The sequence below is a fragment of the Ursus americanus genome, chromosome 21, assembly GCF_024610735.1.
Source record: "Ursus americanus isolate L20-20 chromosome 21, mUrsAme1.1.p, whole genome shotgun sequence".
In the NCBI taxonomy this organism is placed as follows: Eukaryota; Metazoa; Chordata; class Mammalia; order Carnivora; family Ursidae; genus Ursus; species Ursus americanus.
The window spans coordinates 2685378-2699014 of record NC_142147.1 but is presented as its reverse complement, the minus strand read 5'-3'; the positions used below and the strand labels follow the sequence as shown (position 1 = coordinate 2699014).

General features: G+C 54.8%; 1 protein-coding gene across 1 annotated transcript; it reads left to right on the top strand.

Annotated features, from left to right (window-relative positions):
* The first annotated feature begins 7029 nt into the window (after nt 1–7029).
* FOXL1 (forkhead box L1) lies at nt 7030–10633 on the top strand. Its single transcript, XM_045772795.2, has one exon. It carries the CDS (start codon nt 8273–8275, stop codon nt 9308–9310), a length of 1038 nt encoding a protein of 345 aa, XP_045628751.1. The 5' UTR covers nt 7030–8272; the 3' UTR covers nt 9311–10633.
* The last annotated feature ends 3004 nt before the right edge of the window (nt 10634–13637 follow it).

Sequence of the window (13637 nt, the reverse complement as noted above, 5' to 3'; positions counted from 1 at the left end):
CCAGCCACCCCGATTGAGGAGGCAAAGGAGGGGAAAGATAAGCCTGTTCCATTAGCTAACTACTAGGAGCCAGGGGGAGTCCTGCTTTCCTTCCATTTCCTAAAATGCGGACTTCCTTCCCCACTGTAATGGTTTTCCAGAAAAGAATTTGAAGTGGGCAGGAGAAAGTCCAAAGGGGATTGATTCCTGAGCATTTAACGACCACTCCCGGGGGTGGCTAGATCAGAGGTGGGTTTCAGAGCCTCTTCTTGGTTGGATTTCTTAATCCTTACCCTATTGCAGTGAAAAACTGTGAAGGCTCATCGGCCTTCGAAAATAATTGACAATGCTTTTAGAGTTCTAAATTTATCAACTCTCAGGACTTTAAGTAACAGGGAGATTATTTGCCTTTTCAATTTTGGTATCTTGTCTTTTAAAAAAATTTAAGAGCAATGAAACCATTGCGAGGTGTGGCTGGGGCAGGGGACGGTTTTGTTATCTGTTTCACTGGCCCAAATGCACGACTCTCCTGCTGGTCTCCGTGTGTGAATTTTGAGGCCAGAGCTCCAACTGGGAATGAGTTTCCCACCCAAGTAGGTGAGCTGCACTTTGCTGAGAGGGAAGCTCCTTGTGAACTTAACATTTCACATGATGATGAGTTTTCCAAAAAGTGATCTTCCTTGATGCAGTGCTGCTGAACATAACCTGGGTTTGTGTTGCTGTTTGAACCATGGCAGTTTTGTCTCGAAGTCACGCTGAGATAGAACTGGGGGACGTGTGAGCATAATCAATTTCCCCACATGTGCAACACAGAGTCTTTCGATCTGCAGTCCCAGAGGTGGCTGGCGGGTAAGACATAAATGTAGCGTTGTATTCCTTTTTGTAGTGCTCAGGATCCGGGAGCCCCAGTGCGGGCTGCTGGACCTCCAGCAGGCCCCCAGGCCCCCATGCTTTGGTGGAGTGAGCCGGACCAGCCAGCTAGGAAAGCGAGGGAGACAGATAGTCCCCTCTCCCCTCCGCAGAAGAGGCCAACCCTCCTTGCCCGGCTCTGTACTCTGGTTCCACTTTGCTCCTGTTCTTGAGATGATGTTTGCGGCTGGATTAGAGGAGACTAGTCTAGCTGGCTCTCTCCTTCCCCAGATTTTTCATGAGTCCGCCCTGAAAGCTTGCCCTCATCTCACGATTTGGAATTCAGACGAGGTCTGAGAGACACACAGGAAATAAAGGAGAGAGAATTGGGAAAGAATTGGGTGAGATCCGGGCTGCCCCTGAAGCCACACTGGGATCTTCTATCTTTGGAGAGACCACTGAAGGTAGTCCCTGTGCGCCGGGCAATCACCCAAGTGAGCAGCTCAAGAACGGTCCGGGCACCCGGTGGAGGCCACGGCCAGGGGTCCTTCCATTTCGCTAGGGACGTGGGCAGCTCGAGAGATTGCGTCTGGGGTTTATCCAGGCCTCTGGAGTCGGCAGAGGGGAGGGGTGTGTAAGGCCTGGGTGCGCTGGGGCGCCCCCAGGCCCGTGAAAGCTTCCTGAGTCTGAGGCCCGGGGGCCAGGGTAAGTGCGGGTTAGCTCCGCCAGAAGGCCGGCCCTGTGTGCTGGGCGCCGCGCTCAGAGCTGGCTGGGCTCAGCATCCTCGCAGTCATTCCGACCTCCGGCCTAGAGACTGAGCGGCCTCGGGGCGTCTGTTGCTCCTCCGCGGGGTACGGAGATCCAGCAGTGCGAAGCTGAGCGTCGCGGGGCAGAAGCGATCCGGGGCCGCCTTGAGGGTCGCTGCCGTCCCTGCGTGTCTGTTGCCCGGCGCGCGGGACACAGGCTGTCCTTGCTCCACGTACCCACTAGCCTCCCCTCGCTTGAGCCGCTCGGTCCTCGGTCCTCGGGAGGCCCAGGGCCTATCAGGAAAAGGGGAAAGTTGGTTGGGGATGGAAGGACAGAAATGTTGGTCGCAGGCTGCCAGGACTCCTCGGCCGAGCAGCTCGTCGGTCCGCCAGGCGCAATTTGCACGAAGGCACGTCGCATAACCACGTTCCTTCCTGATCCAGTAACATGGAGTTAGCGAGGCAGGTCTCAAAGATACTGCAAATAAAATGCAAGCAACCCCAACACCGCGGCAGAGACCACTGCCCATAGAGTTAACCCTGCCTGCCCTATTGGCCTTGGCTGCCACTGTTTCTAACCAGGGCCCCCGTTCTGACAGACATGGGCGGCTGGGAAAGACTCCGTGGCCTCTGAGAATCCCGCACATTCCCAGACCCACAAAGGCTGCAGCTTGGGTAGCCCCTGCTTCTTGTAAGACTCAGAGACATGCCCCAAGCTCACCGCTTTCCAGGAGCGGCACTGTGTGTGTGGCCCAGCCCAGGTCTCTCTCCCCAGGCCGGACTTGGGTCTGTGGCCAGGTGGTCTTCATCCCCTGGTTCAAGTAGCCTAACCCCACCCACACCAAAATCAGTGGTGACGTGTGTCCTCTAATTGCTGGAACACCAGGCTAGAAATCCCAAGGCCAGGTGATGCTGTGTGAACATATCACTTCCCTCCCTGGTCTCAGTCTTCTCATCTATAAAATGACCAGGTGCCTGGAAGGGCATTTGGGGCAGCCCAGCACCTTCCTTTCTAGCAGAGCCATGCTGCCATGATGATGGGCCCTCACTTGTCCCCACTCCCCTACCTGGCTGGCAAGAAATAAATATCAGAAGTGGTAGGGAGGAGCAGACGTGGGGTCCTGGGAACTTTGGTGCTTGGCTCATAAATCTTTCGGGGTCCATCTCCTCTCCTTTACTCCAAGACTGCCTGGGGTCACCCTTGGGCCTGGGAGAGGCTTGTGAGCTGCATTCAAAGCAGAGACAGCAGAGTTCCCTGAGCCCCTGGTGCCTGAACACTTGCCTCGTCCCTCCTCACCCCCCCCCCCCCAAATCCCAAACACTGCACAGGGTGTTAGCCCAGGTTGGTGTGATTGGAATTCATTGATCACCATAAACCTGAGGTGGGCGGAGACAGCGAACCGACAAGAGACCCATTAATTAACGGGCAGAACCAGGTTTCTCAGGAATGCGCTGGGATCTCAGGACCTGTGCCTGGTGCCTCAGGGCATGGGTGCCTGCGTTGTCCCTGGGGGACACTCCTGACTCTCTGGGTGTGGTGGACGCGGAGAGAGACCTGAGGTTTTAGGCCTTCGGTGCAGCCGGGCCAGGGATGGCTGGCGGGCTGGACTCTAGGTGAGCAGGACCCATGGGGCCAGTGCCACCAGAGAGGGCCTTTTGGCTCCACATACTCGAAATGCTTTCCCAAACTCTGAGAAGCATTCCCTGCCTGCCTCCTTGTTGCCTGGCCTCGGCTTGCCAAGGCGTTTGAAATGTTTGCTTTTTGATGGAGGCATGTAGGGAAGGGGGTGGGATGTTTCAGGGAGTTTGCAGTCAGGACCGCCACTGGGCCCGAGTGGACGCCCCTGCTTTGATTTGTGCCAGCCTGTTCCGGGCTTCGGCGACATTCCTGCTTCACAGCAAACACAGGAGGACACGGCCTGTGTAGAATTCTGATTCTCGAATGTGTGGCGCTGTGCTCAGGTGGTTCTGCCAGTGGCAGGCTGGTGGGACCTCATCCGGGGGCTGCGTGTGTGTGTGTGTGCGTGTGTGTGCACGCGCGTGTCCGTGTGTGTATGTGTGTATGAAAAGCTGGTGTGAAGGGAAGGGGGTGGGCTGGCAGATGGACCAGCTCCCTGGCCACACACGTCCCTTTAAGGAGATGGACTTGGGGAGCTTGGGGAGGGCTGCCCCAGCCTGGGGGACAGCTCTGTGCTCAGTCTGTATGCCCACCCAGGCTGGAGGTCACGGAGGCCAGAGAGGCCCCTCTGACCCCTGGCTTAGTGGCTCTGGGCCCTGGGTCTTACCTTTCCCAATGGCCCCGTGGGGGCTCGCTCTCTGCCTGCGTCTTGTTTTTACAGCGGCTTCTAAGCCGGATCCACACACACCAACTCAGGGCCTCTTCGAAGGCCCACGGAGGGTTCGCACGACCTCGGCCGTGCCGCCCCAAGCTCTCTGGGCCCATTTCTCAACTGAGAAGGGATAGGATCCTCAAACAGGGCTATTGCTGAGGATGTGTGAACCCAACACACGACGGGAAAGTCCTCTGGTAGCGCCCAGGCCGCAGGAGGGACTCGCTGTGAGCTGTCGGGATTCACCCCACACGAGCTCAGATTCGTTGGTCTCAGGTGACCATGTGTGTCAGGCTGCAGGCTGATATGCCTTAACCGCCCCTGTTTTAGACCCTTTAAATTATTGCTGGGAACAAGATGAGCTCTGAAGAAATCAGTACTTTGGAAAATCCTGCCCTGCTCTCTGGGCTTCAGCAGACCTGCTGAGTGCTACATTCATGGCTCAGCTCCCCCAAGAGAAGCAGCAGAAGACCCTGCTCCAGACACCCCTCTCTGAGCCTCTGCAGACACCTGAGGATGTCAGGCCTCAGAGAATCCACCTTTGCAGGAACCCGTGTGCATTCCAACACCCTGTGCTGCTACTTATGGCCTCCACTGTCTGGGGTGTTCGCTGCCCATTCCAAATCTTATCTGTAAAATGGGCGAATCAATCACCCCTGTCTTTCATCAACGCTGTGAGGGTTCTCAAGAGCACTTCCACGGGACCCTTGGCATCCACACGCAGTGGTCCTATTATAATGGGGCTGTCACACCTCCTCATGTTGACGTCCTGGCCTCGGTGTCCTGGTCTGCAGAGGGGAATAATGAAGACTCCTGTTTCTTAGAGCCGAGAGGAGGAGTGACTTAATCCAAGGGGCATCTTAGGAAGGTGCCAGCACATAGTAGCGTTCAAGACATCTTAGTTATTACTATCGTCCTTGTCATCACCACCTCCAGCGTGTTTAGGATGTCAGTAAGGGGACCTGGCTGAGCAGGTCCTGTATCTTTCCACCACCCCCCCACACCTACTGCAGGCGTGGGAGATCGTTCGTTCGTGTATATATTATATGCCTTGCCAACTGTCTGCACTCAGAGAAAAGTAAGGCCGATATTTGGGAGGTGCCGCAGATCATCCTTAACTTGAGTGTTTGCTTAAGGAGCAGAGGAAGGGTAGATGCCTGCGGGCGGGGGGGGGGGGGGGTAGGAAGACCTCCTGTCTCTCCCCTCCCCTCAGCCTTTTTCTCTGAGGTCTCTTTGGTCTTGCCGGGTGCCCTCCTCTGCCCAGCCTGCCCAAGGAGCAGGCTTTCTCCCTGGGTGCTGGGAACTGTATTCTCTGCCCTCATTCCACGCTGATCCCAGAGTAGGAACCCCCACAGTCCCTCAGGGAGCATCCACGCAGGCTGGAAATCTCAGGGCTTTGCTGCGGGCTGGGAGATGCGCTGCACTGACTTCAGAGACGAATGCATGTTTGGGGCGATCTGAAGACTACGAGCCTAGGGAGAACTCTTAGTGTCCCCATCTGGCTCTCTAGGATACCCAGTCAGCCTGGCTGCCTCCCAGGCTCTTCTGCGCGCCCCCCCCCCCCCCCAGCAGGCCTCAGATAGGGCCTCAACACACCGAGCTTCCGCACGAGGGCGCATCCGCACTCAGACGCCAGAGGCTGGTGCCCTGCGCTCCCCGGAAACATGCCTCAGCGCGGGGCTCCTTCCGACAGCGGGCTCCTCCTAGGCTCAAGTCACAGACTCCTGGCCTGGGAGCCCAGGGTTCCACCCCGCGCGGGAGCCGGGCCGGAGCGCCACGCAGTTCTAAGGCCAGAAGGAACCTCCTGGAGATGCTGCAAATCTGCAAACGCGCGGGGCTGGACGTGCCTCTCCAGACCGCGACCAGAAGTTGGTTTTTTTTTTTCTTTTTTTCCTATCAGTGCCCCGCCCACCAGCCGCGCGGTCTCCGCCTCCGTCCGGCCCCTGCCCAAACTGGGCGGTGTTTATTATCTTACGAATTCAAGCTCAGATTTGCCTTGGAGTTTAGAAGTAGCGCTGCGGAGGCGCGCCTTTCGGGAGAGGAAGGGATTGCCTGCTGGACTTCGGGTGCCGGGCGAGCTCCAGGGAGGGCTCCGGGGGCGCAGGGGTTGGTGCGTAGTGACACCCACTGGTGTCCTCCTCTGGGTCTGTTAGAGTGGGGGCTGAGGCTGGACTTCGAGCTAGATCCAAGCTTGAGCTTGCCGGGGCGCGCTGGTCTGGAGAGGTTGGGTGACCCAGCGGACTATGGAACCGCGGGTTGTATACGCTCAAGCATTGGGGTGTTTTTTTCACCCCAGGGTTGAAAGGGGTGCTCCGATGAAAGCCAGAGATCCCGAGAGAGGACAGCGCCCCGCCCCCTCCCAGCTAGAGGGCCAGGCTCAACACCTAGGCCGGAGCCAAGCTGGGCTGGACGTTTGGCCTAAGTTAGAAATGCAGCGCCCCGAAGGGAGGCCCGGGGGTGTCCCAGCGCCTGGCCTGGCTCTCCCTCAAGCCTCGCCTGCACCCAAACAGGTTTTTCGACCCTGACTTTGACTTCCTTTCTCGTGTGTCAAACTTACCCACTTCCCTGCTATGTGGAACCCCTGAACATACGAGTTACTTTATGGATTCCCCATTTTGGCATGGGATTCTCCCGTCTTTCCCTTGTTCAGGGAAACAAGCAGATGTCGCCTGCAAGCAGATGTCGCCTCTCCGGGACAGCGGCCGGGGCTGACCTGCGGCCCCATGCACCGCAATGCCTCCTGCTCCCTTTCCTGCAGAGCAGGGCGGTGGGCCGCTCCTTCGCCCACCTGCCACCCTCACCCCTCCCTCTCTTCTTTGGCATCCCCACAGGGTTTACTCAATGAAACGCTAATTCAATTACCCCAAGTGGTTTTTTTTTCTTTTAAAAAATACTCAGCAGAGATCATAAATAGGAACTAATGGCACTGATGCCCCCGCCCCCACCCCCGCGGCGGCGGTGGGACAGAAGACACTTCCTTCTGAAGCAGCATCATTCAGGGTTTTTGATTCAAAGCATGACGTGGCTGAATGTAAAATGAGACAGGGGTGGGGGCGCTTACACCCCAGGGTGAGTGGGTGGGGGGGGTGGAGAGCAAGCAGGCTTCCCAAATGCTTAATGTAATCACGGGCCAGCTGCGTGCACTTGTAAAGTTGTTATAACCCCCCTCCTTGTTATAAACAGGAAAGCACAGAATATAAAGCAAGAGACCCGCATTCACAAATACCAGCTCTCCCGCGACAGCTGCCAAATTCCCCTTTTATGGTGTTCCTCGCTTGCAACCTCAGTCCCATCAGAGAGACCTTAGCCTCTCCCCCCTGACCTCTCCAAACGGTTTTATTTCAGAACTAACCTCAATCAAGCCGTGGACCAGGTACCCCTGCCCTCTCTAGCGCCCCAGCACCCTGTGGCTTGGCTTCCGGAGAAGCTGGTCTCCTGGAGGCCTCTTCTGGGTCCCCAGGGAGCCCTGGAGGTAGAGGCTGGCCCCCTCCAGGATACCAGGCCCCCAGGGGCGAGCACTTCCAGCTCCCATAGGGCATCCTGATGGTTTCTCCAAGGAGGGCTGCATCCTCTTCTCCTCTTCTCCTGAGACTCCCAGACCTCTCAGATAGACACGCCGCTCCCACCACCCAAATTATCGAAAAGCTTTCAAAGACCTCAGGAGGCAGGAGTCCGTGCCATCTCCACATCTATGAAGCCTGAGAGAAGAAAAGACCTTTTGTGGGAGGCTCCGCATAACTGGGCTCCCCCAGGCCAGCGGTAAAACTCACCCCTGCGCCCCCGCCCATCCCCACCTCTCCTTCCTGGCCCCGCAGACCCCGCTCGGAGCCACCGCGGTCCACATCCTGCCTCACTGACTGTGTGTGCTTACAGCGTCAAGGGGTGGACGTGATATTTCAAACATCAGATCAGTGCGTTTATATATTGGGTGCCCGGAAATTTTTCCAAATAAACACAGCTTGATTCAACTTGGGTGGGCGGACTTATCAACAGACTAATTCTATAAACAAATGAAGGAATAGCCCCGAAACCGATTGGCTGGTATCAAAAAGACACGTGGAGGGAAAAGCTTGGAGTTTTTCAGCAATGAAATTTTAATTAATGTGGGTGGGCTGAGCGCACAACGACTGTTTATCATAGACAATTTATTTTCCAGCGCTAAGTCAACATATAATAGCAAACTTACAACAATTATTTAACATTTTTAAAGCCATGAAGGGACAGAGCACGGAGCGGCCAGGGAGAGCGGCGGAGCGGGAGGCAGACGCACCGCGGGCTCCCCGGGAGGGCCCTCGCGGCGCCCGGCGCAGTCCCTAAGCCGCTGGGTCGCCCGCGTCGCGGGGAGCGCGGCGCCGGCTCCGGCTCGCCATGAGCCACCTCTTCGGTCCCCGGCTGCCTGCTCTGGCCGCCTCACCCATGCTCTATCTGTATGGCCCCGAGAGACCCGGGCTGCCTCTGGCCTTCACCCCCGCGGCCGCTCTGGCCGCGTCGGGCCGGGCGGAGCCCCCTCAGAAGCCGCCCTACAGCTACATCGCGCTCATAGCCATGGCGATCCAGGACGCGCCCGAGCAGAGGGTCACGCTGAACGGCATCTACCAGTTCATCATGGACCGCTTCCCCTTCTACCACGACAACCGGCAGGGCTGGCAGAACAGCATCCGCCACAACCTCTCGCTCAACGACTGCTTCGTCAAGGTGCCCCGCGAGAAAGGGCGTCCAGGCAAGGGCAGCTACTGGACCCTGGACCCTCGCTGCCTGGATATGTTCGAGAATGGCAACTACCGGCGCCGGAAGAGGAAGCCCAAGCCAGGCCCAGGGGCCCCCGAGGCCAAGCGGGCCCGCGCGGAGACGCATGAGCGCGGCTCGGAGGTGCAGCCCCGGGCGGGAAGCGGGGCAGGGCGTTGCGGCCCCGCGACCCCCCACCAGGAGGGAGCGCCCGTGCGCCCCTCGCCCCTCCGGGATGGCTCCTCTCCACCCGCGCCCCTCCACTGGCCTGGGCCCGCATCTCCGGAGGAGGACGCTGGCGACACTGTCCAGGGCGCAGCGGCCTTGGCCATAGGCCAGCCAGCGCGCACGGTGGATGGCCCCGGGTCCCCTCAATGCCCTGCTTCCCAGGGATCCCCGAAGAGCTCCGACAAGTCCAAGAGCTTCAGCATAGACAGCATCCTGGCGGGGCGGCAGGGTCAGAAGCCCGCTGGAGGGGGCGAGCTCTTCGGGAGTGCCAAGCCGGGGCCAGGAAGCTGTCTGGGTGCCTCGCTTCTGGCCACCACCTCAAGCCTCCGACCGCCTTTCAACGCTTCCCTGATGCTCGACCCGCATGTCCAGGGAGGCTTTTACCAGCTCGGGATCCCTTTCCTCTCCTATTTCCCTCTGCAGCTTCCCGACACCGTGCTTCACTTCCAGTAAAGTCAGCGGTGGCACGGGTCCTTCCCCTACCCTGGGCTGAACTTGCGAGCAGCCAGAGGTCCCACCGCTGGGGGAAGGAGCCGCGTTTTTTTGGTCTTTGTTTTTTTTTTTTTTTTGTTTTTTTTTTTTTTAATGATGTTTTCTTCTGCAACGTGTGGATCCTGGGAAGTGTTACCAACTTTTGTGCGCAGGTGGGCACGGTGGCCTGCCTCCTCTGAGGTCAGCTTTCAGGAGCACCGTCAGAGATTTAAAAGACCCTGCCTGACTAGGACTTGGGCATCTCAGACCTCCTACCGCTAGAGCAGGAGAATTCCCTGACCTTAGGGCGGTCTAAGGTTGTGATCTTCCACTACCCAGCACAGGTCCTTCATTCCAGAGCAGCAACGGCCCAGACAACGGGGGTGCAGGACCGAGGGACGCAGTGGGGTGCTTTCAGACAGAGCCACAGTCTGACTGGGGCCAGCTCGGTTGTCGGTTGTGGCTGTGGGTCAGGCCTTGGCTTTGAATCCATGGGGTGATGGGTGTTCGCAGCTGGGTTTGTCCCTGAAGTCTAGTTGTGGGGACACTGGCAGTGACCCCTGTGTTTCAGGTTCTTTGGGAGATGCAGGGCCTGGTGAGAATTTACAACCAATGTCCAGGTGGAAGCTAAGAAACCACACTTGTATTTTAAATAGAGAATTTCTCTCTTTTTTCTTTCTAGACAGTAAAAGGAATATGTTATATTCTTTGGCTAGATGCTTGACTCTTTACTACCACGATTGCCCTGTGAAAATGTCTGTATTAACAACCTCTATTAAGAAAGCACACTGTATGTAATAGCATTTTGTTGCATTATGATAGCCCGCTAGTCAGTACCCGTGATCTCCAAGACATGTTACCAACATCAGCAGGCGTCCTGTCTTGCTGCTTTTGGTTTTAAGATCAAAAGATAGCAGAGAACACCGGAAGTGTGGGGGGGGGAGGTGTCTTAGACACAGAAGATTTCCCATTTGCATGTTTTTTCAAGATCTAGGTTTGATTTTTGCTACATTTTCCAGAATTGTGTAGTAAAGACCACCTTTAATCAAAAAGGTTGGATGAAACAAACACAAAAGGCAGATACTGGGAGAGATGGGTCATGCTGGACCGAGAAAGGGAGTCTTGTCATGCCTGCTGGACGGTGTTTCTCTGGGTCCCAGAGAATAGGAGGCTCAGTCAGAGGATTCTTTCAGACATTCCCAGCTGATGACATCCCAGCCTGCACCCAGCTCCTCCCTCCAAGCCCCTACCTGGGTGGGCCTAGAGCCTGCAGCTAAATAAACACCTTATGGAGGTGACTGGAAATCTGGGGGGTGGGGAGCAGGAAGGTGGGGGGGGACGGGGGGGGCGTGGGTTCTGCAACAAAGATCTGGTTAAGAAGGTGGAGATTTTTATAGCCCAGTTCAGCTTGGAACTTTTGGGAAGTGCATCTAACCTCTTACAATATCTCTCTTTGGGTTGCCTTGGGAGGGAAACTGAATTTCCTGAACCTCCAGGTTACTTTAACTTTATCTGATGTGGGAAAGGCACAGTAAGTCATGAGTTCTGGAGGTAGGCTGCAATAGGTCTTCAAAATTACTTTCAAAATAATTTCCAGGACTTATATAAAAATGAACACAAACTTTATAGCAAGAGAGCCTCTTGGTTAATATACTCAAAAGGACATTGCAGACAAGCATAATTATTAATAATTAGTAAGCACAGAGTTGACTTTCTGAGAATTTATTCTTAAAGCCATGTGCTACTGACCCATAAGTTTCCTTGAGCATATTCGGCCCAGGCTGGTGGGAATGTTTTGGTGAGCTGCACAGTGTCCTTGATTTTAAGAACTTTGATGAGATCCCATTGTTGAGATCCAGGTTCACCGTGATTAACCGACAATGCGTAATGTGCGGTGCAAGGGCTGTCATGGGTTTTTGTTATCCCGAAGTCTCAGCCTCTGTGAATAAAACTGTTTTTTCATTAACCTCTCAGTGACTGGCTCAGTGGATGACTGGGGGGCATAAGCACACAGTGTACCAGGAGAGAGGACTCGGGGATTATATGTGGGAGCTCTGTCAGCGTCTCAGGGGCTCCGGCTTCTGAGGGTGGGTTCCCACAGGCCGTAGAGTAAGAGCAGAGAAGCCTGGGGCCAGTGGGTGCTGCCGGAACATCATGGAAACTCCACGGTGTAGGTTATGTTTTTAATTTTTCCTTTTAGTGTTTGATTTGCTATCTCACGCGTTCTGTTAATTTACGATGGCTGTTTTCTGGAGAAGCCAATAATCTAATCCTGTCATTTTAAAGAGATGGCATTTTAGAGTTAAAATTCCAAGAAGTAGAATATAAACATTATTTTTATGGCTCAGGAAAAAAAGGCAGGAGTACGTATCTGCTTTGTAAGAGTGTTTATACACACATGAAGAGGAACTCTGTTACCTAATCCTCGCATTCATCTGGGTTGGGGAGGCTCAGGGGGATGGACGGTACGGTGACGGAGTCTATGGAATCCCTACAGTCCCATGAAGATTCCTTCCTACTGACGAAAAAGAGGACCTGTCGGTCTGAGCAATGCACAGAGCTGTGCCAGGGCTCCAGATTGAACCACGGGCTCCAAGCTGTAGATCAGTAAGACCAAAAAAATGGTTTCTACTCTTACTTAGAGCAAACTCTCCTGCGTATTTAGGGCAAACCAGAAGCAACCTTATCATTCTACTCTTATGCAGTCTGAAGGCCTCCTCTGTGCTCCCTTCTAAACAAACGGAAAAGACTGTTTTTCTGAAAACGATCTTTGGTTAGAGCTCAGTGCGCACGCACACACACACACACACACACGCTCACACACGTACACACACGCACACACACACGCTCACACACGCACACACACACTGATGAATACACTGATCGTAATGGGGATATAGCGGGAGTACCGTGTGCAATGATAAAGACAGAAGCGTGTATATATGTACACGTGGGTGTGTATACGCACGCATGTATTTGTATGTGTGCACGTGTGTATGTGTGTGTGTTTATGTTCTGTACACAGGAATGCGCAGAAGTTCATCTGTTTTTGCATATACGCGGACAGATGGGCTCAAATCAAGCGCTGAATCCTTTCAAATTAATCCAAGTATTGATACCTTCAGAAAGATTTTCTTTTTCCATATAGTTCAAGCCCGGGAAAAATTGGGTTTTGCACTATTCTAATGAAACTAACAAAGATTTCATTAAAGAATCTTGGAAGACACACCAACGTCGAGACCTTTACTTCTACGGCTTGCGCAAGGGTAAGAGAACTTTGCAAAGGCCTTTTGCTTTGGTTTTGGCTGCTGGTTGGCTCTTGTAGCAGCTAATGGCCCTGCTGGGTCTCAAATGCCTCCAAAGGTTTTCCAGAACCTGAACAGGCTGAGATTCCACTTTGGATCTAATTGCATCTCTCCGTGAAGAATGCCACATGCGGTCTTTACCGTTTCACGAAGTGCGGTCAGCATGTAGCCACGTGCGGGTTAAGGAACTAGCCACGCGTGATGTCACTCTGGTAACATCAGAGACGCGGGTGACGTTTCCAGGAGCGGGAGGCACTCCAGGGAGAGCAACGACTTCGTGCACTTGCCATCTTCATGGGAGCTGTCTTGCTTGCGGGAAGCAGAGCTGGGTCCGTTGGGTAAAAAATGCACATGGTAATAAGCAAAGCTCATTGTTTAAAAATAAAGTGCATGGGTTTGTTGGAAAGGTAAAATTCTTTGGATCCACATCTCAAGCAGTTCTTAAAAATATGTCTGAATACTAAACGGCAAGTTCTCTGTTCCACTTGTCCTCATCCAGGGGTTCCCTGCTCAGGAACCCCAGACTGGGGGTCCTCCAGGGCCGGGCAGACGCCATACACGTGTGCAGTAACCTGGAGGTGAGCAGTAGGAGGAGGTGGAAGCCGGGCAGAACCGAGGGCTCTGCCTCTCCCAATGGCATCCAAAGCCCATTTCGCTGGGCAGACCGCGGGAGGGGCACACAGGCCCGATGTGTATTCAAGCCCAGGGTCTACAGCATGGTGGGCAGATGAGAGCAAGTGCGAGATTCAGTTCTGCCCCTGGAAGGCTGCTGTAAGGAAGGGGGGTAACCAAAAAACGTGTTCTAGGTCCTGGGGGTGTACATAGTCAACTCTGTTGTCTTTATTTACCCTGGCGGTGAGGGGGGAGAGCAGAGGGGAGGTGGTGGGGCAAAGACATGCTCCTAACCTTTTTCCATAAGGAATGAGAATCAGGGATCCAGCAGGAAACAGAAACCCACTTACATGGGCCGATGGAAAAGGCTAGGGTGGGGGGACTGTTTGGGG